At 44.2% G+C, this 27,500-nt stretch overlaps 1 protein-coding gene across 1 annotated transcript in view; it reads left to right on the top strand.

Moving 5' to 3' along the window:
• The window catches only part of gpc3 (glypican 3), a gene marked incomplete at both ends in the record, with an annotated part of 307,783 nt that overhangs the window by 156,905 nt on the left and 123,378 nt on the right, over positions 1 to 27,500 (top strand). The window contains one exon of the mRNA XM_084332068.1: positions 20,564 to 21,249. Within this exon, the coding sequence (XP_084188194.1) occupies positions 20,564 to 21,249 (686 nt within the window). The remainder of the gene's footprint in view (positions 1 to 20,563; positions 21,250 to 27,500) is intronic.

The following is a 27,500-nucleotide window of genomic DNA, read 5'->3' as shown; positions in this document are numbered from 1 at the left end:
GTCCCCCACCCACCCCTCCTACCCAACCCCCCCCCCCCCCCAACCACCTCCAATGTACAGTACCCCCCACCCCCCCCCCCACCTACCCAACCTCCTCCAATGTACAGTTTCTACGTCTGAATGAATGAATGAATGAATGAATGAAAACTTTATTTAACAGATTGCAGAATGGGTACAATACAGTACGGCTCAATACATACAATTGTTAAGGGGATGCAGACCTGAGAAAGACGTTTGTCTTGTTTCCATCAGGGTCCCCCATTTTCAATTCATATAGACATTTATGACATACACAACATACATGACATGTATGGCATAGGGACATATAGGTATTTAGTACTGATACATTTGTGACATAAGCGGTATTCAAATATACAGTACTGTTACCCCTAGATCCTGACAGAGTATATACATATGATGGGGAGGGGACTGTACATTAGGAGGGGGTGGGTGGGTGGGAGAGAAATATACATACGGCGGGGAGGGAATATATACATGCGGTGGGGAGGAGACTGTCTATTAGGAGGTGGTGTAATGTATATACTTTTTTTCTGGACTCTTTTCGTATCACAAACAGTACTGTATTTGCAAATATGGTATGTCATAAATGTATAGATCTAGCAGTACTGTCTATCTGTATGTCATATATGTCATATATGTTACGATGAATTGAAAATGGGGGACCCTGATGTAAACAAGACGAAGGTCTTTCTCTGGTCTGCATCCCCTTAACAATTGTATGTATTGAGCTGTACTGTACTGTACCCATTCTGCAATCTGTTAATAAAGTTTTCAATCAATCAATCAATCAAACAGACTATACACATCTCAGTAGACCGGACACAGACGACACACATCTCAGAGGACCTGACACAGACGACACACATCTCAGAGGACCTGACACAGACGACACACATCTCAGAGGACCTGACACAGACTACACACATCTCAGTAGACCTGACACATATACGACACACATCTCAGTAGACCTGACACAGACGACACACATCTCAGAGGACCTGACACAGACTACACACATCTCAGAGGACCTGACACAGACGACACACATCTCAGAGGACCTGACACAGACTATACACATCTCAGAGGACCTGACACAGACGACACACATCTCAGAGGACCTGACACAGACGACACACATCTCAGAGGACCTGACACAGACTACACACATCTCAGTAGACCTGACACATATACGACACACATCTCAGTAGACCTGACACAGACGACACACATCTCAGAGGACCTGACACCATGGAGGGCATCCTGCCAGGGAGTATCACTGCCTGGCACAGGAACTGTTCCACACAGGACCACAGGGCCCTGCAGAGAAGGGTACAGTCGGATGAGTGAACCAGCGGAGGTGACCTGCCAAACCTGCAGGACATTTATAACAGACGGTGCAGGACTAGGAGAATCATAAAGGAGCCCAATGGACTCTTCTCTCTGCTGAGGTCAGGCAAATGCTACTGCAGCTTTAACCTCTTAAGCCCGGAGCCCTATTTTCTGAAAATCCGCCTAAAATACATACCTAAGTAAATGGAATATTGCTCCACTTCTACAAGGTCCATTTGCATGTTCTTGGTATCTAGAGACATCTATGGACCTCAGTGAATGTATTCCCAGTGTCCGAAATATTGTGTCTATTACTAGGCTTGCTTAAATTGTGATGAAACAAAGGAGAATATGAATTATGATTTTTCTTTGCATCTTTGACAGTGAATAACACCATGCTAAAAATGACCAGATATGAAAAACTGCCACTGAGCTTGTTCAGTACCTTCTTGAGATCATGTGTACAAAAAAAAATCGAAGGAAATTAATAAAGGTTAGATGATTAACTCATTCAGCGGCAGTTATTAGACAGAGCCCGTCATAGCAAGGCCACGCTTTAAAAGATAGGAGTGCGTCACCTTGTTTGTAGAGCTATAACTATATTCTATATTATAGCTATGGATACAATACTATGGCCCATTTGACATCACCTATCTATCGTTCAATATGTGAAACATAATTCATTTTCCATCCATACGTTCCCGGGTTATACCGTGGTGAATATAAGTATGGTTTTAGAGCGGTCTGGGGTAATGCTGAGTTATATCATTTCGTCATAGCATTATACGTCAATTCTACTATAAACGTTGCCGTTTCTTGCCTGTACATGCTACTATTCCCAAATCACATCTATGTCATAGGTATTATGTTTCATCATGAATGCATGAAAGGGGGGGGGGGGGGGTCGTTTCTGATTATTTGATTGTCAGTAACGGCATTCATATTGAACACACAGCCCGATCGGTATAAAAGCATTGCACGATCAAGCTCAAATTGACGTCAGATAGTCCTTACTTGTGATCGGGTTGGGAGTATTCCAAAAATAATATTCCAATTGTTTGATCGCCATCTGGTACATCCGATGTCCATTTGGTCCACGACATAACCCACCACAACATATGGATCGGGGATATTTGACGCGCTTCAATGGAACCGGGAGAACTGCTCCACTCGGCCGACAAGGAAAAGTGAGACCGGAGACATTTGGCCGTTACACAGGCCAAGATACAAGGTTACAAAGGGTGCTTGATACCACCGTCTAGCTGGATGCGGCTGGTATTGCACTTCGGCGATCTCAATCAATCAATCAATCAAATCCTTTATTTAACCAGATAAGCATCATTGAGATTAAAATCTGGCCAAGCAAGGCAGCAGAACGTTTCAACATAAAAAAGAACATCACAATAAAATACAGATAAAACATTTACAGCAAGCTCCAATTTCAGGCAAGTTATCAAACACAGTTGCACTGTCCGAGGGAACTGAGTTCGTAGGATTTTAAAATGGCTTTGAATTCTCTGAGGGTGACCAGTCCTGGTAATTTGAGGTCCTCCTGTATCTTGTTCCAGGATGAAGGAGCAGCATATTTAAAAGCCCTTTTTCCCAATTCAGTTCTCATATACTGTAGGGAACATCCAGTGTTAGAGCAGCTTGAGAACGAAGGGCATACTTGTATTGCTTCGTGCACAGAAGCACACTTAGGTACGAGGGAACCAGTTTAAGCAGAGCTTTGTGCACAAGAGAGAGCCATCGAGAAAATCGCTGTATTTGTAGAGATGGGTAACTTGCAATGGCATATAGGGTGCAATGGTGCACTCGATTTCCACATCCCGTGACAAAGCGTAAGGCAGAATGGTACACAGTATCCAGCTTTCTAAGGTACTGATCAGGTGCATACATGTAAAGTAAGTCACCATAATCGAGCAGTGGTAAGAAGGTGGTCGAGATCAGGTGACTTCTCACTTTAAGTGAAAAATAGGACCTGTTTCTGAAAAAGAAGCAGAGTTTAAGCTTCAGCTTTGACACAAGTTTGTCTATGTGAGATTTAAACGTAAGGTTCTCGTCCACTGTAATGTACAGTAAGGTTCTCGTCCACTGTAATGTACAGTAAGATTCTCGTTCACCGTAATGCCTAGATATTTAAACGTACAGTAAGGTTCTCGTCCACTGTAATGCCTAGATATTTAAACGTACAGTAAGGTTCTCGTCCACTGTAATGCCTAGATATTTAAATGTACAGTAAGGTTCTCGTCCACTGTAATGCCTAGATATTTAAATGTACAGTAAGGTTCTCGTCCACTGTAATGTACAGTAAGGTTCTCGTCCACTGTAATGCCTAGATATTTAAACGTACAGTAAGGTTCTCGTCCACTGTAATGCCTAGATATTTAAACGTACAGTAAGGTTCTCGTCCACTGTAATGCCTAGATATTTAAACGTACAGTAAGGTTCTCGTCCACTGTAATGAGATTTAAACGTACAGTAAGGTTCTCGTCCACTGTAATGAGATTTAAACGTACAGTAAGGTTCTCGTCCACTAATGCCTAGATATTTAAACGTACAGTAAGGTTCTCGTCCACTGTAATGCCTAGATATTTAAATGTACAGTAAGGTTCTCGTCCACTGTAATGAGATTTAAACGTACAGTAAGGTTCTCGTCCACACAAGCTTAAAGCCCAACTTGCAGGTTAAACCCTACTCTTCAATTATGGGTAGTTTACATCATTGGTATCTAATTTAATTATACATTTTTTCCATTTGACGCCGGAAATGCCACTCCGAAAGGGGTAAAAAGGTCCACGCACGAATAACATGCACGCGCGAATCAAAAAAGCTTATCAGAGCTATCAGGGCCATGACGTCACGTCGGGTATCTTTCCCCTACTTCTGATCCACTACAAGGAGTTTTGACGAGTGCAGAAAGCTATTTCCTTGATCCAAATGGACGCCTTACAAGACGCAAATGGGTTTAATCGTCGGGAGACTTTGATGGACCAGCTACAACTGGTTGAAACAAGGTAGTTATAATGTTTTTTTTTTTTTTTTTGGATTTTTTTTTTTGCGTTTTATCGCTTTATTTCTACTGGGCAGTCCAGTAGTGAGAGACAGAGGAGGAATGGGAGACAGAGTGGGGGGAAGACATTCGGCAAATAACGACGGGTTCGGGAGTCGAACCCGGGTCGGCCGTGTCGCGGCTGAGCGCGCTATGTGGTTCGCCACTGGGGCGCCCCAGTTATAATGTTTAAAAAAAAAAAAAAAACGACATTTACCACTAGGCAGCCTGTTGTTCAGTACAGCAGCGCTACTGGTCTGTGGGCTGTCGCCTTATCCCCGGGTCATAGTACCAAGCTGGCTATATGGCTCTGGCTAACGTTACCCTGCTAACGTTAGCATTATGTCTACTGTCGTGCATGTAAAAGAGTTTCGGGAACGAGTAAAATGTGTAGGTCCTCTTCTCAGACCTGTGAGGCAAAGCACTGCTGCACACACATCCTGCCGGCTAGCAAGCTATGCGCCCCGGCATGTTGATACGATAGTAGCCCCTTTAGCTGCACTCGGTGCATCAGTGACAATAGCTATGAGCTAACTAATGCTACAAGCTCAAACACCTTATAACTACTACTATTGTCGTGTCCATAAGTTCCTTGGCAGAATACTTGTGATGACAAAGGTATACAAAGAGGAGAGAACCATTTTAAATCGGGTGATGTTATGAGTTTCGGCTACCAAGCTAAGCTAAGCTATGTTAGCTAACTTAGCTAGCTTCTAACGGCGTATACACAATATGTACAACGACAAATATGGTAACATCATGGTTGTGGCTTTTACAAATAGTGGTTAGCTTTAGAGATGGATGGCTATGATCATGGAGCAATAGTGTTGTTAGGTGAAACAGATACATTTTCATTCATTACTCCTCGGCTAGTAGTAGCAAGTCTCTCTGCCTGCCACTAGCTGTGTGTGACTCTCAGACTCTCTGTGTGTGTGACTCTCAGGTGCCCTGCACCTGCCGTGACGACATCATTTTGATTACACGTGCACGTTATGAACCATTGATTAAAATATCCACATGCGTGGTGATTGTGTTGGGCAGACAAAATGTTTGATAAAAACGCTAAAACTGGGTCAATTTCAATATTCTTTTTTCTTCTTCATGAAAGTCACTGTTGGCCTAGTCCACATTGTTTATTGAACAAAAATACAACCTGCAAGTTGGCCTTTAACCTGTTAAGCCTTAAGGTCCCCCTATAGGGGGACCCTGCTTTTCTTTATCATAAATCGATCAATAGAGACCATATTAGATCCCCAATTATCATATCATGGGGTATCATTGGAAAGCCACACTACAACCCTGTGCAAAGATTTTCAAGATCGCCAAATGATTGACGGAGCTAGAGCCCCGGGAGTCGGGGGTGGTAATGTGTACTTTTGCGTACTTTGGGGAACGCCTCACATATCGGCATGTAACTCGAGAACCGCTGAACGGATTTCGTCACCTGAAAGGGCAATCGACAGGCAACAAATATGGCTTTAATTCTATCTATATATTGTATTAAAAGAAATGCACACCCGAGCCACTAGAGGTTGGCAAAGAATCGTCCACATGTGGGCCCTTGGATGTTAAGAGGTCAATGTTTTTAAATATTTTTTTGTAGCCAAGAGTAAAGACCATAACCCTATCAAAAACAGTAGTCAAAGTGTATATTTTCATTTTACCGATGTTTTATACGATTTATCGGAAATACAAATTTATCGTAAAATGCTAATTATCGTAAAAAACGCAAGAAATGACTAAATCTAGATTCAACCATGCCATTGGAAAGAGGAGAATTTTCCCTATCCATAGATGTATGATTTGGCCATAATAAGGTCAAGGTCAAGTTCAAGGTCAAATATGAATTTATAATTAAAGTCGATTATCATTCATTACTGTATCTACAAATCCTTCTGTTTAATCATCTTCCCGCCGTTCATTTGCTTAGATTTTTTGTACACATGATCTCAATAAGGTGGTGAATGAGCTCAGTGAGCATTTCTCAAGTTTCAAGTTTCTTTAATAGTTGTCATACAGAAGTACAGAATACTTTTATACAAAATGCTTCTTACTGTTATGCTCCAGAGACTGTGCTAGACAAGATAAGTATGAAATAAAATAGTATAGCATGTAAAAATAGAAGTAAAAATAGAAGTCACAGTGTTCAGTATATACATATGTACAATGTTCGATGCAGAATAGAAGTAACTGAGTTAGTTACCATACAATATACAATATACTATGCAATGTACTAATATACAATACTATATAGTGCAAAGCAGAAATGGGATGAGGTACAATTTAGGTACAATTTACAGTAAGGTGCACGGGTTGTAGTGCAAATCCTTTACCAATAAATATAAAGTGTGTTTAGGTGTTCTAAAGTGTGGAGAGTGGGTGCTGCAGTGTGTTGTTTGTTTAAAGTGAGTGTGTGCGTGTGGATGTGTGTGCTGTGTGCATTTGATGGTTGTTGCATAGTGTTTATTGTTCGTTGAGCAGCCTGATGGCCTGGGGATAGAAGCTTCTTCTGAGTCTTTCTGTGCTTGCCATGAGACTCCGGTATCGCTTGCCTGACCGCAGCAGTTCAAAGAGGCAGTTGTTTGGGTGGCTGGAGTCCTTGATGATTCTCTTAGCCTTACCCCTGCACCGCTTGTTGTAAATGTTCTGGAGGGTGGGAAGCCCCCCTCCAATTGTGCGTTCGGCTGAACGTGTCACTCTCTGTAGTCTGCTTCGGTCTTGTGCGGTGCTATTCCCAAACCAGGAGGTGATATTGCCAGTCAGGATGCTCTCTATTCTACATGAGTAGAAGTTCTTAAGGATCTTCTGACTGACGGCTACGTGGCGTAGTGGGCAAGGCGCTCGCCACGAATGACGGAGACGCTGGGCTTGCCTGTTCGAGCCCAGCGCTCCACATTGCTTTCAGTTTAGCTGGCCGTCCGTACTAATACACATTGGCCGTATTAGGGGGTGGGAAACTGATGGGTGGGGATCGGGCGTTGTGGACAGCGACTCCTACAGGTCGGTTGGTGCGCCTGCGCAGTAGAATCAGGAAGTTTCGGGGGCAGCGTGAGCCTCCCACGCGTTACTCCTCGCCACTGAGAGATCGAGCTGCGCAGGTGAAAAGATGCGCCTGCTGTTACCTCAAGTACCGGAGGGGACTTGTGCTATGTATGACTTAGTCCACATTGCAGCCGGCTTGTGGGAGGCAAGAAACAGCGTTCGTGACAGGGGAGGGTTGAATTGGATGATATGAAATTGGGATGGGAGAAAATATAGAAAAATGGGAGAAAAAGTGGATAAAAAAAAAAAAAAAGGATCTTCTGACTGACTTGGAACTTCCTTAGGCGCCTGAGGAAGTAGAGGCGTTGTCGTGCCTTCTTCACAACACTGTCAATGTGTGTGGTCCATGTCAAGTCCTCGGATATGTGGGCTCCGAGGTACTTAAAACTGTTCACTCTCTCAACCGGTGCCCTGTCGATGCTGAGGGGGCTGTAGTCCCTGACCCCCGACCTCCTAAAGTCCACAATCATCTCCTTTGTTTTGCTGACGTTCAGGGAGAGGCTGTTCTCCTGGCACCATCCCGCCAGGACCTTGACCTCTTCCAGGTAGGCCCTCTCGTCGTTTGCAGAGATCAGGCCCACCACTACTGTGTCGTCAGCTAATTTGATGATTGTGTTGTTATTCCGCTGAGCCACACAGTCATGTGTGTACAGGGAGTAGAGGAGGGGACTCAGAACACAGCCCTGGGGGGCCCCTATGTTGAGGGTGATGGATGAGGAGGTTCAGTTGCCTGCTCTCACCACCTGGGGTCTGCCCGTCAGGAAGTCCAAGACCCACTGGCAGAGGTCATAGTTCAAGCCCAGGTCCCTGAGTTTGGCTATGAGTTTGGAGGGGACTATGGTATTGAATGCTGAGCTGTAGTCGATGAATAGCATTCTCACATAGTTCCCCTGCCTCTTGTCCAGGTGTGATGCTGCCGTATCAATTTTTTATCATCATCATCAAAATCATAAATCATAATTAATCATAATTAATTAATTCATTACAATTTACTCAGCCTAGTAACAGACACAATATTTCTGACACTGGAAATACATACCCCCAGGTCCCTAGATGTTCCTAGATACCAAGAACATGCTAATTGACCTTGCAGAAGTGGAGCAATCTTCCATTTATTTAGGCATGTACCTTTAGGCGAAAACGGTCTACAGATTAACATGGGTAAGATGTGACTGAACAATGTCAAAGGCAGATTGCAAGAACTCCATCATTTGCACAACACTGGGAGATGAGCAATAAATGACTGTCATCAGCATAGAAATGGTAAGCAGCATTAGACAGGTTGATACAAAGACATTTACATATATGGAGAACAGTAGAGGTCCCAGTACGGAACCTTGTGGTACACCCTTAAGTACAGGGAGGAAAGAGGATGATAAACCAGCAGACTGTACACACTCCGTCAGGTAATTTGAAAACCACTCTACAGCCTGTCTAGATAAACCAGTTTTATGTAGACACTTCGATAAAATGGCATGGTCAACCGTATCAAAGGCTTTGGATAAGTCTAGGAACAGAGCTGCACAGTATTTATTGGAATCCAGTGATTCAATGACATCAGTCAGGTTTCAGAAAGAAGCACAGCACGATCATTGACTACTTTAAGAGTAGCAGTGATCGTGCTGTGCTTCTTTCTGAAACCTGACTGGTTCTTGGAAAGCAGGCCATGTGAGTCTAAGAAATCTTTTAGCTGCTCACTTATTAGTTTATCAAGGACTTTGGCTAAAACACACAACTTTGAGATTGGTCTGTAATTGTTAAGGGATGAGGGATCACCCCCTTTCAACAGGAGGAGGACGTGGGCAGATTTCCAGACTAATGGAATCTCATTGCTTTCGATGGTGAGATTAAAAATGTAAGTTAAAGGTTCTGCAATAAAATCAGCAGCTGCCTTGAGAAAATTAGGCTCCAACTTATCCGGACTGTTTAAGTTAGAGGTTCTATGTAGGATTGTTAGTAACTGTCTAACTGCATATATAACTGTTTCCACTAGAGGGCGCTCTAGGCGGAGCCATTCATGATACCACCAGGTGGCGAGTATAAAAAGAGATGTCTCCTCCCCCTCTACCTCTTTCTCCACCAGCCTCTCAGTGAGAGGAGAACTCATGTGCTGCTGCTCATACCATGTGAATGAATAAACCACGCCAAAGGCTAAAGATAGAAACCATGCCTCTTGACCACATTATTGTCGCCCCATAGCCAGATTCTGTCAACACGGACCTTATCCGGATCTCAGACTAATTCCCTATGGTAACTGTAACTGAGGGGTACAATTCCCTGACTGTATTGATAAGTATGGTATCATTAAACCACTACCGCTTTATGTACTTTAATTACTGGCCATACAGTACATGATATATAAATATAATGAACACTTCCCACAATGAACCGGTTCTACACAAAGTTGTCTTTAAGTATTTATTGCAGCAAAAGGTACATAATACTTCTCTATTATACTTTGGATGCACTTGTAAGGCAAAGGAATGTGCGTAGGCAAATCAACAATGAATGTCCATTCTCTGGTTACGCAGGAGGTAATTATACAACCTGAATCTTAGGGAATTATATCTATGGTACACTAGTAATATATAGCGGGAGATACTGGAAGGGTCCCCCTGGTTGTAAGCCAGCAGGGGTAGAGGATCTGTCGGTAGTAGAGAGTCTGGTCAACGATGACTAAGGAGACTCCAAGTACAGGAGACGGTGCAATAGCCTCTTGATCCACAGACGAATACAGCTGTTCTCCGTAGACTGTAGCTCCACAGTGAAGAAAGCTAGCCGGCCTCAGGCTCTCTGAGGCGCGGACTCGACTTGGCTCCTCACAGGGTAAATCCAACACGTGCAGGCGTCGGCGATTCTCCGCTCCATAAATCACAGGACCAAAACAAATATAATCCAGCCGCAAAGGGCTATGTAGTCGTCGGGTAGATTAATCCAGTGTACATGTCCACACGGTTCTCGTCTAGGTCTCCTCGGGTGAAAGCGCCACGAAAGCAGCCCAGCCTGGATAAGAACTCTAGCTGGTACGAGGAAGCGTTGGTGATGCTGGTCACTGTAGAACTTTAGCCGCACGATACACTATACACAAATAGACTATTACTGACTTAATAGAAATATGTCGCACTCGACGGTATAGCGCCAAACTCTGACAATTCAGTTATTAATTCGCACGCGGTCTCAATGCTCTATTCTGGGGCCAAACAGGCCATACTTCACCGCACGGAGTATCGTGGGTGAGGCTTCAACTTATTGGGTAACTCTTAGACTAAGCGCTTCTGTATTCACCTGCGCCATATTTATATGCACGGTGAACAAACTAGTGCCCACGACATTTCGTCTCGTATCCCTGGGCAAGGCCGGGCATGCACAGACATGTCTTGACGGTGACTTTGAACCTGACTCCGGAGGCATGGCTCTGGCGCCTGTGGACCGCTGTCCAATAGGAGAATGAAATATTATGGTCTGTAGTAGGCTAAAGGGATATTCTGTGTATATGTACAAGGAATATACAAGGGATATCAAACGATATACAAATACTATGCAATATATATCAATCAATAAATACATATATTCGGTTTAATCTGATCCTTTGTAACAGTAACACCAAGGTCCCTGGATGAATAATGAATAATTATCGACTTATCTCGGGTTTGGCCTCCATTGAGTTAAACAGAAGGTTTTGTAGATACAGTACTGAATTCTCCCATCCGGACCAATGCAATTTGAAATATTATTATAGAATATAGAATAGCAGGCTTATAAATTACCTTATTATAGCCAATTCGCACATTATATAGCATTATATATCATTATATATTGGTCATCGGACGTCCCTGCTCTCTAAATGTCGGCATTGGCCATTGAAAAAGCCACATTGGTCGACCACTAGTTATATGCTATGGATTATAAAAGTACTACACTTTCTATTTACACTAGCTAACTGTTTACCAACAAACCTCAAGTCAAGAACAAATGCACTTAAGTGAACCGTAATGTATAGAGCTGCTGCAGACTGGAATTGTATACCTGTGAAGATAATGATCATCAGAAACAAATGTACTTTTTAAAGTGCTGTTATGAATAAGGAAATACAGTTGAGTTACTGATTTATTTAGTTAGTATTGTTAGGTTAGTTAGTTAGTTTAGTTAGTATTGTATTTGTGGCTGGAGCCTTTGTGTGTTTTTTTTGGTGAGATTTTAAAGATATTGAGAATGCACTTAGGCTAAAGTGTTTCTTATGTTTTTATTGTTTTTTTTATTACTGTAATGTACTGTAATGTTGTAAGTTATGTGTTCGGAGCCCAGGAAGAATAGTCTTTCACCCATGGGTGTAGACTAATGGGGATCCATAAAAAATTTATAATAAAAAATAAATCTCTGATCACTACAGTAGTTGTTCCCTACAGCGTTTACAGTGTGTGTTCCTCACTAGCAGTTGCCAACTCAAAGGACGGCCAAAGAGCTGTCAGCGGCACAGCCACGGCCTCACGTGACGTCAGCGGCATGTTACCAGCGCCATAAGGCAGCACCCTGCTGATGAAAACGAGAGTTGCTAGTGTGTCATATTATCTAATAACCATGAAATGATGTAGATGAAAAATAGCAATACCTTGTCTTATAGGGACCTGTCATTTCATTGAGCTGTAATTAAAACAGCACACGGATTCAGTGTCCCCTATAACTCAATAACTGTTCAACTGAAAAATGTATGTTTACAAACTGTTTAGAGTTTGGAACTTTGGATGTATGTGAGGTTATGTATAAATCAGCATTGTTTTTTGGTGAAGTGCCCCTTTAACCATGTCACTATGCCCTTGGGTTTCATTTCCTCTTTAACCTTTAACCTTTCCTAGCCCCTGGTATCAAGTAACCTCGCCCCCAAATGTTACCACAACAGTGCTGCACTAACTGGCTGCTGTAATGCAGGCATAATATTATAGTACCACTGTGTTAGACATAATGGTACACATAGTTGTTTACCTTAATCATAATTAATTAAACAAACACATCCCCATTTGCATGTATCTGGGTCCAGCTTAACTAGGCTTGTCTTGATTTTAGTTTTAGTTTTTAATCTTGTTTATTAAGAGTTTTATGGAATTTTATTGTTTAAAACTAGTTTTCTTTTCTTCTGATACACACACAATCCGGGCAGGCTAGTCTTTCTCAGAAGAAGCATTTCACTGCCATTGTACATATATAATGTATATATGGCAAATATAGTGTGTGGGAAAATTTTACAGATTTGTCTAAATCAATTAGTCTGGAAAGTCCTATATCTCTGGGATTTTAGCATATACTACATTGGGACTCCTAAAGACAAGTGAGACAATCTGCCAGTGGGGAGAGAGGATTTCACTTGTTCCAAACTGAACTTGGTTCAAGATATTTCTTGAAAATTAAGTCATATCTTAAGGGCATGTCACTCCTCCTGGTTCAAGAAAATGTAGCTTTCACTTGTTTTAAGAAAAGAAGATTTTAAGACTTGATGCACGATTCAACCACTTGTTAAGATGGAGATTTCTTTGCCATGTGATTTATGCCTTGTCTCCATTAGCTATGTCCAGTATGGCTGGGGCTAGCCATGGTCTAGCATGGTATGGTATGGTATGGTATGGTATTGAGCCGTACTATATTGTACCCATTCTGCAATCTGTTAAATAAAGTTTTCGTTCATTCATTCATTCATTCATTCATTCATTCATTCATTCATTCATTCATTCATTCATTCATTCATTCATTCATTCATTCATTCATGGTTGTGTTTGTGTCTCCATTGCATTTCTTGTAAACTCTCCATTTGCTAGACAATAACCTTTAAAAATTCACACCACTGTGGTACACAAGCTAAACCATGATGATACAACAGTCTCAGCCAGCTTTGGCTCAGGTCTGGCCAGGTTGTGAAAGGTGGCTGTCTCAGCCGGGGGCCAGCCAGGGTTTGTCCAGGTTGTAAAGACAATGGAGACGCTCACTGTGTGCCAGACAGGCCACAGCACAGCTAAACCTCTTACAGAATGACCTCCTAGACCCTAATCAGTCAGCCTTCCAGACTGGCCACTCCACAGAAACAGCCTTCATTGCGGTCACAGAGGCTCAACCATCAGATCCTCCTCGCGGCCCTCGCAGGAATGGGAGTGACTGGTTCTGCGCTGACATGGCTGACATCATACCTCAATGACCGCTCCTACCAAGTGTCATGGAGAGGGACCCTGTCGGTGTCCCCCAGGGCTCGGTCCTAGGACCCCTTCTCATCTCCCTCTACACTAAATCACTGGGTAACATTATCACGTCTCATGCCTTCTCGTATCATTGTTATGCCGATGATACTCAACTCTTCCTCTCCTCAGATATCCACGTCTCTGAGTGGATCTTGGCCTGTCTGTCTGACATCTCCGCCTGGATGACGAGCAACCACCTCAAACTGAACCTAAGCCAAACAGAATTGCTCCACCTGCCGGCCAAATCCTCCCCCCTGACCGACCTTTCCATCACAGTCGAGAATGCAGCTGTGGCCGCGTCCCCGACCGCCAAGAACCTTGGTGTTGTCCTCGACAACCAGTTGAACTTCTCTGCTCACATCGCAGCGACAACCAGAACCTGCAGATTCCTCCTGAGCAACGTCAGAAGGATCCGCCCCTTCCTGACAAAAGAAGCCACCCAACTCCTCGTCCAATCAACAGTCATTTCCCGCCTTGACTACTGCAACGCACTGCTTGCTGGTCTACCGGCCACTGCCACCACGCCTCTTCAACTCATTCAGAATGCAGCGGACCGCCTGATCTCAAACCTACCAAAGTCGGCCAATGTCACCCCACTTCTTAGGGACCTGCACTGGCTCCCCATTGCTGCACGAATCCGCTTCAAGGCCCTCGACCTAGCATACCGTGCAGCAAAGGGAACCGCTCCCGCCTACCTCCGGTCAATGGTCTCTAACTACACACCTTCAAGACCCCTACGCTCTGCATCTTCTGGCCGTCTCAGACCCAATCCTATCCGAGCTCCGGGAGGGTCATCAAGGAGAACCTGACTTTTCTCAGTCCTTGCTCCACAATGGTGGAATGAACTACCCACCCCAGTTAGGACAGCTGAAACCCGTCCAATCTTTCGCCGTCGAGTAAAGACGCACTTCTTCAACCATTATCTGAAAAAAAAGTATATATATATATAACCCTAACTAACCATACTGTCATGCACTTGTCCTAATAAACTAACCTACACTGTAGCACTCAACACTTTGATGAACATTGTTACTCAGCTGATAGAGTTATACCCTTCCTGATGGCTTGTCGTACAGAACTTGTAAGTCGCTTTGGATAAAAGCGTCAGCTAAATGACTAAATGTAAATGTAAATGTTATATAAACCCTGGCTAGTGGAGACAAGAAATTTTTATTAGCCTCTATCTACCTCTATGTGAGAATTCTCCCAATAATACAAGTGCAGCTGCGGATATTCTGTGCAACCCAATATGTAAATGTGTGTCCCCACTGCGATGATGTCCGCTCATTCCAGAATGTCATAGGGCCCTGACACACAGCCCTCTCCCTCCATTAGAGACACCCGATCCTGCCCGGACCTTCGCTGCTGAAAGGGAGGGCAGCTCTGCACCCAGGAAATGGCCCCTCGATTCTTCTTCTCGCTGAGAGCTTACTGTGACCCTGGCTAATTAAAGCCACTGCATTGCATTGATAAAGAGCTCTGCAGCCTGTCTCTCGTTTTAACCATTATAAAGTACTGTAGCTAGCTACCACTCTGCTAATGGAACAAGGGATACTGTACCACAGGTACTTTGTCTGGATTACATGGTTTGCTGACAGGGAGGCTGACAGAGAAATTAGGTAAAGAGTGAAACATTTTACTTGGGGTGGACGGGTGCTAAACTTTCAATAATAATTATTATTATGGTGTTCTTCCACTGCCCTCAATTTGTAATTTCTGCACATGATATGCATATTGGATGGTGTGTGTGTGTGTGTGTGTGTGTGTGTGTGTGTGTGTGTGTGTGTGTGTGTGTGTGTGTGTGTGTGTGTGTGTGTGTGTGTGTGTGTGTGTGTGTGTGTGTGTGTGTGTGTGTGTGTGTGTGTGTGTGTGTGTGTGTGTGTGTGTGTGTGTGTGTGTGTGTGTGTGTGTGTGTCTGTTCCCTCCTCCCCACCTGTTTTCTCATCCTGGTTGGTATTCTGCACATCTGCCTGTTCATTGATCACAGAGGGAAGTGCTTCACGGGCACAGCAGGACAGCCCTGCCCATGGAAATCTAAGTGGACGCAACACCCAAGCATCCTCATAGTCACCCAAACATCAATCACCATATCCACACGCACACCCCTGTGCGCTGACGACTGCACGCTGCTCATACTGAGCACATACTGGGACACACAGGGACATACACACACGTTGAGGTGCTTTGAGCGTTTGAATGACTCACGCTAATCTTATCACATTGTGTGTGTGTGTGTGTGTGTGTGTGTGTGTGTGTGTGTGTGTGTGTGTGTGTGTGTGTGTGTGTGTGTGTGTGTGTGTGTGTGTCAGTTCTACCCCCAGGCCCAGCACTCTTTCTAGGCTCAGCTCTGGTCTCATTTGACCCCAGAGAAACACAGAGAGAAGGAAATTAAACAACCCGTGTGAGATGAAATAAATAACAAGCATGAAATAAGTAGCTGCTGTAACCCCCCCCCAGTACAGTATGTAACCCCCCCCCTCCAGTTCAGACCAGTACAGTATGTAACCCCCCCCCCCAGTTAATTTACATTCACATTTACATTTTGTCATTTAGCTGAAACTTTTATCCAAAGCGACTTACACGTTTTGTACAACAACTCAGCAGGAAGGCCACAACTCTATCAGCTGAGTAACAATGTTCATCAAAGTGTTGAGTGCTAGGCGACTGAGTGGCGCAGTGGGCAAGGCGCTCGCCACTAACGCAGGAGACGCTGGTATCGAGCCCAGCTCTCTGCGTTGCTACCGGCTTGGCCGGTCGTCATACTAACACAATTGACAGTGTTAGAGGGTGGGAAAGCCGGTGGGTGGGGATTGGACGTTGTGGACAGCGACTCCTACAGGTCGGTTGGGTGACGCTGGTGCGGCGGAAACAGGAAGTATCGGGGGCAGCGTGAGCCTCCCATGCGTTACTCCTCGCCACTGAGAGTTCGAGCTGCTGCGGTGAAAAGATGCGACAGGCTGCCTCCTTGTGTACCGGAGGGGACACGTGATGCAAGGCTTCTATCCTCACTACAGCCGACCAGTGGGAGGCATAGTCTAGCAACGTTCAAGACAGGGGAGGGAAGAATTGGATAATATGAAATTGGGATCGGGAGAAAAATAGAAAAATAAGGAGAAAAAGTGGATAAAAAAAAAGTGTTGAGTGCTACAGTGTAGGTTAGTATATTAGGACAAGTGCATGACAGTAAAGTTAGTTAGAGTTCGATTTTTTTTTTCTCATTTCAGATTGAATAAGTGTTGCACAGGTTTCGGCTGTCCTAACTGTGGCGGGAAGTTCGTTCCACCATTGTGGGGCAAGGACCGAGAATAGGCGGCTTCTCTTTGATGACCCTCCCGGAGCTTGGATAGGAGTAGGTCTGAGGCAGCCAAAAGATGCAGAGCGTAGGGGTCTTGAGGGTGTGTAGTTAGAGACCATTGACCGAAGGTAGGCGGGAGCCGTTCCCTTCGCCGCACGATATGCCAGGTCGGGGGCTTTGAAGCGGATTCCTGTGGCAATGGGGAGCCAGTGCAGGTCCCTAAGAAGTGGGGTGAGATCAGGCGGGCCGCTGCGTTCTGAATGAGTTGAAGAGGCTTAGTGGCAGTGGCCGGGAGGCCAGCGAGCAGTGAGTTGCAGTAGTCGAGGTGGGAGATGACTGTTGATTGGACGAGGAGTTGGGTGGCTTCTTTTGTCAGGAAGGGGCGGATCCTTCTGACGTTGCTCAGAAGGAATCTGCAGGTTCTGGTTGTCGCTGCGATGTGAGCGGAGAAGTTCAACTGGTCGTCAAGGACAAGACCACGGTTCTTGGCAGTCGGGAACGCGACCACAGTTACATTCTCGACTGTGATGGAAATGTCGGTCAGGGGGAAGGATTTGGCCGGCAGGTGAAGCAATTCTGTTTTGCTTAGGTTCAGTTTGAGGTGGTTGGTCATCATCCAGGCGGAGATGTTGGACAAACAGGCCGAGATCCGCTCAGAGATGTGGATATCTGAGGGAGGGAAGGAGAGGAAGAGTTGAGTATCATTGGCATAGCAATGATATGAGAAGGCATGAGACGTGATAATGTTACCCAGAGATTTAGTGTAGAGGGAGAAGAGAAGGGGTCCAAGGGCCCTGGGGGACACCCACCCGTAGCGGGCGGGCGGCTGACAGGGTCCCTCTCCATGACACTTGGTAGGAGCGGTCATTGAGGTATGATGTCAGCCATGTCAGCGCAGAGCCAGCCACTCCCATTCCTGCGAGGGCCGCAAGGAGGATCTGATGATTGACTGTGTCGAAGGCTGCAGTTAGATCTAGGAGAATCAGGACAGAGGAGAGGCCTTTCGCTTTTGATAAGTGAAGTGCCTCTATGACCGCAATGAGGGCAGTCTCTGTGGAGTGACCAGTCCTGAAGCCAGACTGATTAGGGTCTAGGAGGTCATTCTGTAAGAGATAATCAATAAGTTGGTTGGATACAGCACGTTCAAGTGATTTAGAAAGGAAGGAGAGAAGAGAGACAGGACGATAGTTGTCTATGACGGTGGGGTTCATGGTTGGTTCAGACCAGTACAGTATGTAACCCCCCCCCAGTTCAGACTAGTACAGTATGTAACCCCCCCCCAGTTCAGACTAGTACAGTATGTAACCCCCCCCCCCAGTTCAGACCAGTACAGAGACTCGATACCAACGCAGTGTTGTTTTATTCATGGAGACATACACACACAGACACACACAGACACAGACAGAGCATTAGCTGGATAGTTCAACTGCAACTCGGTCAATAATATTGACAGCGTCTCCGTTCTGTGTCTCTGCGTGTCCGTCTGCAGCCCCATGAGATACAAGAGAGACAGGGTTCATTAGACAGACGACTCGTGCCAATTAACTCTCCCCTACCGCGCTTTTTCATTGAGTCGCTTCGGACTCTCCCTCTGCAGTCGACACCCAAACCACACCCCTCTTCCCACACAACCGTTCCCTCAAATGACTGTTTATTGTTTATTTAACAATAAAGCCAAAGAAAAATATCAAAGCAACAAATGAAACACAAATGTGCAAGATGTGTCACCTAATAAACAATACAGAAAGTGATGAAACAACCAACTGAAAATAATTATAAAATAAGCACCAGTAAATAAACAAGTACATTATAGGTAATAGGTCAAAATAAAGAGAAGAATTGCATAATGTGGCAAAATAGCATCAAATAACATTAAATGCAGTGTGTGTGTGTGTGTGTGTGCGTGTGCGAGCTTATATAAAGCAATATAAATGTTCCAAAATACCCCCCCCCCCCAAAAAAGAATGAAGCTATAATGTACGTCTGTCACTCTGAACCAAGCCGCGCAGTGCACTACAGTGGAGGCATCAATGTGTTCTGGTATCCCAGGTTTCACCTGGCTGACACAGCAGCCCCCCTGCGCAGCTCAGTAATGGAGCCTGAAATCCTCTTTGTTGTTGGGCCTCCGCTCTCTCCTTACGGGGTCGATGGTAGACCTCTCGCTGCTTTGCCACCTTGTTGATAAGACTTCACTTAATGCCTTGAAACTCCACAGATTATACTGCTACCTCACATCAGCCGCACGCCCCTCCAGTCACTGTGTGCGCTGTTTTCCCGCAGACAGCCTCTCCAGGATCACATATCTAGATTAATACCCTCGCTTCAAGCGCCTAAGACTCTTGAAATGTGCTCTTTTGTACCGTTTAAAGGTCAACCCTCAAATCGTGGTTTTCATCTGATGCAGTGGCTTCGCTCACTTTATTTTTTACAAGTCATCACCTCAGGCAGACAACAGAAGTGTGTGTGTGTGTGTGTGTGTGTATGTGTGTGTGTGTGTGTGTGTATGTGTGTGTGTGTGTATGTGTGTGCCTGTTTGATCCCCCATATGCGTGTGCGTGCATGCGTGCTATCACGCGTGTGTGTCCTTGTCCCATGATCACGATCACGATGTCCACACAGTTTTTGGTCATGTTACGTGAATCTGTTATGAAGTTATGCACCTTTTTGTACTAGGCCACTCCCACTGCCACTCCCCTTTTTTGCCAATTGGCATGAACAGTTAATCAGCTGTCCTTTGAGTCATGACCAACCTTTCCACAAAACCTTGTGCAAGTCTGTGAATCCATTTGGAAGTTGCACTTCTTTTTGTGATAAGCCACTCCCATTGAACGTCTTCACACACACACACACACACACGCACGCACGCACACACACACACACACACACACACACACACACACACACACACACACACACACACAAATGCATGCACGCACGAACGCACGCACGCACACACACACACACACACACACACACACACACACACACACACACACACACACACACACACACACACACACACACACACACACACACACACACACACACACTCATTCATTCAAACCTTTATTTAAGACTCTGAGAATCAATTGAGGGATGCTGGGCATGAACCAAGACATCAATGCATACAATCAATAAGCAAACCAGTTAAAATATAAATACAATCCTACAAAACAACAAGCAATACAAGTTAAAACAGTTACAGGCCGGCAATGGACAGTTATTAAGTTTTTGTGGACTGACCGACCGACAGAGTGACCTATAGTATAGAGCTGCTGGTCGCAGCTAAAAACAACAGAGCAGACCATTTAAAAGGTAGACAAGTTTCTCTGACTGTGATCATGCAAAGGAAATTGGAATGTGGGTGAATTTGCATCTGTGTGTGATGTTTTGGAGATAATTACTCCTCTTGTTGACAGCTTGGCTCACTTATTAGGGTTGTAGAAGCACAACATCATCACATCCTGACTGCAATGTTTCTAACTTCTCCCACCTCTCTGTCTCCATCTCTCTCTCTCTCTCTCTCTCTCTCTCTCTCTCTCTCTCTCTCTCTCTCTCTCTCTCTCTCTCTCTCTCTCTCTCTCTCTGTCGCTCCCCCCTCAGAGGCCTTTGACCTGGTGCTGCGTCATGGTCGTAACTCCACCCTGCTGATGCTGAAGGCGGAGTTCCCAGGCCTGGGGGGTGGGGCTCTGGGTTCGGTGGGCAAACTCTTCCTGGACGTGTCACTCTACATCCTGGGTTCAGACTCCACGGTGGACCACATGGTAGCGGCCTTCTATTCCCGCCTCTTCCCCCTGGCCTACCGACGCCTGCTGGGGGGCGGGGCTACTGCCGTGTCTGAGGAGTGCTTGAGAGGGGCCTGGAAGGACTCTGGGGCGTTCGGCCACTATCCCAAGCTGATGATGACGCGTCTGTCTCGCTCCCTGCTGGCCACGCGGGTCTTCCTGCAAGCCCTGAACCTGGGCATCGAGGTCGTCAACACCACGGACCACCTGCGCCCCAGTCGGGACTGTGGCCGCTCCCTGCTGAGGCTGTGGTACTGCCCGCACTGCCAGGGCATGCCGGAGCCGCCGGCCTGCAGGGGCCTCTGCCAAGCGGTGATGCAGGGCTGCCTGGGGGGCGTGGCGGAGGTGCAGCCCCACTGGAAGACCTACGTGGACGGGCTGGGGAAGCTGGCCGGCGCCATGAGGGGAGAGCAGGACATGGAGGCTGTTGTTTTTAGGTTACACCTGTTGATCAAACTGGCCCTCAAGCACGCTGTGAACGCACGCAGCCGCCTCAGCACACTGGTGAGTCCCAGGATACAGTAAATTATGCATTTATACAGCGCTTTTATCCAATGCACTTTACAATGTGTTCCTCACATTTTACCCATTCACTCACACATTCACACACCGACAGCAGAGGCAACCATTCAAGGTGCCAACCTGCTCATCGGGAGCAGTTAGGGGTTAAGTGTATCTTGTTCAAGGACACTTCGACATGCTGCCCAGGAGGAGCGGGAATAGAACTGGGAATCTCCAGATGACTGCTCTACCTCTCGAGGTTTATGTGGTATATGTGGTATATGTGGTTTATGTGGTATATGTGGTATATGTGGTTTATGTGGTTTATGTGGTTTATGTGGTTTATGTGGTTTATGTGGTATATGTGGTTTATGTGGTATATGTGGTTTATGTGGTATATGTGGTATATGTGGTATATGTGGTATATGTGGTATATGTGGTTTATGTGGTTTATGTGGTATATGTGGTATATGTGGTTTATGTGGTATATGTGGTATATGTGGTTTATGTGGTATATGTGGTATATGTGGTATATGTGGTATATGTGGTTTATGTGGTTTATGTGGTATATGTGGTTTATGTGGTATATGTGGTTTATGTGGTTTATGTGGTATATGTGGTATATGTGGTATATGTGGTATATGTGGTATATGTGGTATATATAGTATATGTGGTTTATGTGGTTTATGTGGTATATGTGGTACATATGGTATATATGGTATATGTGGTTTATGTGGTTTATGTGGTATATGTGGTTTATGTGGTATATGTGGTATATGTGGTATATGTGGTTTATGTGGTTTATGTGGTTTATGTGGTTTATGTGGTTTATGTGGTATATGTGGTATATGTGGTATATGTGGTTTATGTGGTTTATGTGGTATATGTGGTATATGTGGTATATGTGGTTTATGTGGTATATGTGGTATATGTGGTATATATAGTATATGTGGTTTATGTGGTATATGTGGTATATGTGGTTTATGTGGTATATGTGGTTTATGTGGTTTATGTGGTTTATGTGGTATATGTGGTATATGTGGTTTATGTGGTTTATGTGGTATATGTGGTTTATGTGGTTTATGTGGTTTATGTGGTTTATGTGGTTTATGTGGTATATGTGGTATATGTGGTATATGTGGTTTATGTGGTTTATGTGGTTTATGTGGTTTATGTGGTATATGTGGTTTATGTGGTTTATGTGGTATATGTGGTTTATGTGGTATATGTGGTTTATGTGGTTTATGTGGTTTATGTGGTATATGTGGTATATGTGGTTTATGTGGTTTATGTGGTATATGTGGTTTATGTGGTTTATGTGGTTTATGTGGTTTATGTGGTTTATGTGGTATATGTGGTATATGTGGTTTATGTGGTTTATGTGGTTTATGTGGTTTATGTGGTATATGTGGTTTATGTGGTTTATGTAGTACCAGAGGGTAGGGCTGAGCCCAAACGTTCGGAGCTTTGTTCGTTACGTTGGCGTTTGAATTATAAATCAACATTAGAATAAAAAATGTCTTATATATTTTCTTTTTATCTGTTTATTCATTCTGTTTAAACCAATGGGGTTTTTCTTCACAGTTGCAGATAAAGATTAGGCTACACTAATATTATAGTATTATACTATTATAGTATATGACTCGTCATAAAAAAAAACATTTATCAAAAATGATGTATGGATGTCTGCATCCGCTTGGCACTTGCCCTTGTTGGATTATTTATGTTGATGAAACTGATGAGTTATATTCATTAAAGAAAGTTGAGTTAATTACATTTTTTAAAGACTAATTTAATTTAATGTTTTTTATATATATAGCCTATATATATATTTTTTTTTGTAATTAAAAACGAAGGTTCGAACGTCCGTTCGAAAAACCCTGACGAAGTTCGAAAGCCCAAAAAACAGGCTTCGGGGACAGCTCTACCAGAGGGTAGTATGTGGTTTATGTGGAGGTTGGGAGCAATGTTGGGGAGTAACGTGTCACTGTAGTCATATTACTTTACTAAGCAACAAAAAAAGACACATGAGACATAAGCAAAATAAATAATAATAACAATAAAGGACAGGGAAAGGATGTGGCTTTCAGCCGGAAGACAGTTCCAGAGGGTCCGGGGCCGCCATTGTGAATGTTCTATCCCCAATAGTTTGTAGACGGGTGTGGGGGATGGAGAGCAGATCCATCTCTGAGGATCACAATAATTATTATTATTTCAGTCTATCCAAACTGGGCTCAAGGCTTAGCTGCTCATTGTAAGAGAATCCAATGTCAAAAGTCATGACTCTTCACTCTAAAAGGATGAAACAGCGCTGATGCATCTTTTCTACTAATACGTATGTATTTGATGGAGGCAGGTAGAATCTACTGGGTAGAATGAATGTTTCAGAGTAAATCAGTGCTGTTTCATCCTTTCGGAGTGCAAGAGGAGCCTCGACCTCTCCTACTTTCCACTTCACAAAATACGTCCTCAAATCTCTTGCAACACCTGCTGAGCTACACCAACAGCATGACAACAAGTTGTTTAAAACGTTTGTCCTTCATCAATTTCAGCCAGCTGTGCTTTTGATCAAGCCTAAAGTAGCCTTGTTACCAAACTTGTTATGCTGCTGGGGAAAGAGCTGCTGGTTTTCAGTTAATGAGTTTTTCACACCAGACGTCATTCCTGCAGCCTGCGTGTCTGCTTTGAAAGCCCCTTGAGGTGTTGCTACCCTGACGTGATCATTCACACAGAGATGCACTGGCCAAGAAGCCTATGTTGGACCACATGTTGGACGGTAAGAAAGGAAGAAATTCTGAAGGGGTGTAACGTAAGTAATGTAACAAGTAACGTAACAAATGACTGCCCCAAGAGAGTAATAAGTAAAGTCGTATACTATTAACTATGAGACACATTCTAAATGTTAATGAGTAAAGATATAATTGCGTGCAAATATGTCTCAGCCCGTGACAAAACAAGAGCACATAATGTCCACTGCATGCTATAGAGAAACTGAGTGATTACATCGGAATATTTTTACATGAACTTATATTATGTCTGCAGTAGGCAGATCCAAGGACATTATGCATTCAGTAGTGTGTGTGTGTGTGTGTGTGTGTGTGTGTGTGTGTGTGTGTGTGTGTGTGTGTGTGTGTGTGTGTGTGTGTGTGTGTGTGTGTGTGTGTGTGTGTGTGTGTGTGTGTGTGTGTGTGTGTAGGTGTGTGTGTGTGTGTGTGTGTGTGTGTGTGTGTGTGTGTGTGTGTGTGTGTGTGTGTGTGTGTGTGTGTGTGTGTGTGTGTGTGTGTGTGTGTGAGTGAGAATCCGTGCAATATCTCACAGACTATAGGGCTGATCAGCCTGTTCATTGGCGCATAATGTTACAGTGGCACAAGAAGAAGTGGGTGGGAATATGTTTCACATCAGGCAATGGGAAGTATTTTTGTGGAATTTATTGCTTGGTACACCTTTTTACCACCAGGGGGTGACAACAGCGGTACAATCTCCGAGCCTCACCCAATGCCCAATTGTTTTACCTGGCAACAGCTTGTGGCAATGATTATCATTTTGAAAATTACAATATAAATTAGACATTTGGGGAATGGGGAGTTAATTTTGTGATAGGCCACCCTCTGGGCTAAGCCTCACCCATCAGCTTGCCTCCATTTCCAGTAACCAGCTAGTGTTACTCAGTTGTGTTTTGAGAAATCATAACATGATTTGCAGACTTCCGGTTGGGCAGTCAGAGTTTCGGTTTGAAATTGTGGACTACCTAACGTAAACACTAGCTTTTTCTATTGGAAATCATTTGTATGCTAAAGTCACTCATCTCAAACCACAAACTGCAAGAAAGTCAAGAAACTCACACACATCCTGAAAAGGCCACAAGAAACTACATGAAACATACGTGTTCATGCCATAATGTCCTTAATTTATTGGGGGGACATATTTATTACCAACTATAGCATGCCATGGACATTATGTGCTCCAACAAGCACCCATTCTAGTTTATTGTACCTTACTGCCTTCTGGAAAAAAGGTACCCAATCACAATACCATCACATGGACAACATATGATTCCATGGTTTCAAGGTTTCAATGTAAATAGCATGTGAAATGTTCCAATATCACATTGGAAACACATACACTATGGTAAAGGAACACACTAACATTATGGGAAATGCACTTACCATCTTCTCCAGAGTCAGACAAGAAAATAGATATCAATTTCCTAGTGCATTCAGTAGAAAGTTATTCAGCTGCAGCAAGCTAGGCTAGCTTAGCACCAATGAATGGAAGCAGATACGGACCAGCTAGCCTAGCTATTGGCCAAAGAAACCTCTCCCGGAGCTTTAAGCTAGCCATGCTGGAGTATAATATAAGGTTTCAGTGTTTATTTCAGGGCTGGTACAGACTAGAGCCCCACTTATTTCAGGGCTGGTACAGACTAGAGACCCACTTATTTCAGGGCTGGTACAGACTAGAGCCCCACTTATTTCAGGGCTGGTACAGACTAGAGCCCCACTTATTTCAGGGCTGGTACAGACTAGAGCCCCACTTATTTCAGGGCTGGTACAGACTAGAGCCCCACTTATTTCAGGGCTGGTACAGACTAGAGCCCCACTGATTTCAGGGCTGGTACAGACTAGAGCCCCACTGATTTCAGGGCTGGTACAGACTAGAGCCCCACTTATTTAGGTTTTAGTGTTTATTTCAGGGCTGGTGCAGACTAGAGCCCCACTGATTTAGGTTTTAGTGTTTATTTCAGGGCTGGTGCAGACTAGAGCCCCACTGATTTAGGTTTTAGTGTTTATTTCAGGGCTGGTGCAGACTAGAGCCCCACTGATTTGTTTATTTCAGGGCTGGTACAGACTAGAGCCCCACTTATTTAGGTTTTAGTGTTTATTTCAGGGCTGGTGCAGACTAGAGCCCCACTGATTTGTTTATTTCAGGGCTGGTGCAGACTATACTGATTTGCATTGATTTTGTGGCTAACTTGCCCTGAGCTGCAGGTCTCCAGCATGAATTGTTCTGAGAAAGGACAACATCATTGGTATATAGGAAATAGGGCTAGAACTTACCTTTAAAGAGGCACTTTTATTATTATTATTATTTATTATTATTATTATTATTATTATTATTATTATTATTATTATTATTATTATTATTATTATTATTATTATTATTATTATTATTATTATTTTGCACTTAATCTCACACACATCCAAAAACGTTAAACAGTTTTGCACACATTCATTCCAGTGATGTCATTGGGAACATTGAATCCTTTCGTTTGTATTTATATTTGTATATACTTTTTTATTATACTTTTTATTATACCAAAGAGTATTTTATTATAAATACTCTTTTTTGATTGGCCGGCAGGTGTGCTTTAAAGCCAGACTCGTTTTAGCTGACTTATCAACTTGATAAACTAACGACCAGGAAGGAAAACACACCAATGGCAAAGTGCAAAACCTTCACCAACATTTGTGAATGCTTTTATTACATATTGTTAGTAATTGACCATGGTAGCTCTCGCCAAGGCCAAAACACAATATTATTCCACCCTCATCGGTAACCAGAAAAACCACCCCAGGACACTATTCTCCACCATCAACTGGCTACTCTGCCCCCTCGATCCCCCCCCGCCCGTCAGGTGCCCACGACCTCTCCTCCGGGTTCCTGTTTTTTTCCCAGGACAAGGTAAACACCATCTACCAGCTGCTTGTGGTGCCCTCCTCCAGCCCCTTCACTCGCACTTCTTCCTGGGTGTCCCCCCCAATGCAGCCTCTCCTCCTTCTCCCAGGTGGATGCTCCTCAAGTTGCCAAGCTTATAGCTTCGGCCAAAGCCTCCACCTGTTCACTCGACCCCATGCCTACTACCCTGTTTAAGATCTGCCTCCCTGCTCTCTGATCTATGGTCAACATCATCAACTCCTCACTAGAATCTGGTCTCGTCCCCTCCTGCTTCAAAAGCCTCCGTCACTCAAGAAGCCCGGTCTCGACCCCGATGAGCTCAACAACTACCGCCCGATCTCCAACCTTCCTTTCCTTAGTAAAATCTTGGAAAGAGCAGTGGCCGACCAACTCCATCAACGTATCTCCAACCATGAGCTATATGAGCCTTTTCAATCCGGCTTCAGAACTCACCACAGCACAGAGACCGCCCTCGTCAAAATTACCAACAACCTCCTCCTTGCAGCTGACTCTGGCCACATCCTCATCCTCCTGGACCTTTCTGCAGCCTTTGACATGGTTTCCCATTCCATCCTCCT

Source organism: Notolepis coatsorum (assembly GCF_963971535.1).
Source record: "Notolepis coatsorum genome assembly, chromosome: 16".
In the NCBI taxonomy this organism is placed as follows: Eukaryota; Metazoa; Chordata; class Actinopteri; order Aulopiformes; family Paralepididae; genus Notolepis; species Notolepis coatsorum.
The sequence above is the reverse complement of the archived record's forward strand: the minus strand, read 5'-3'. Positions and strand labels throughout refer to the sequence as shown.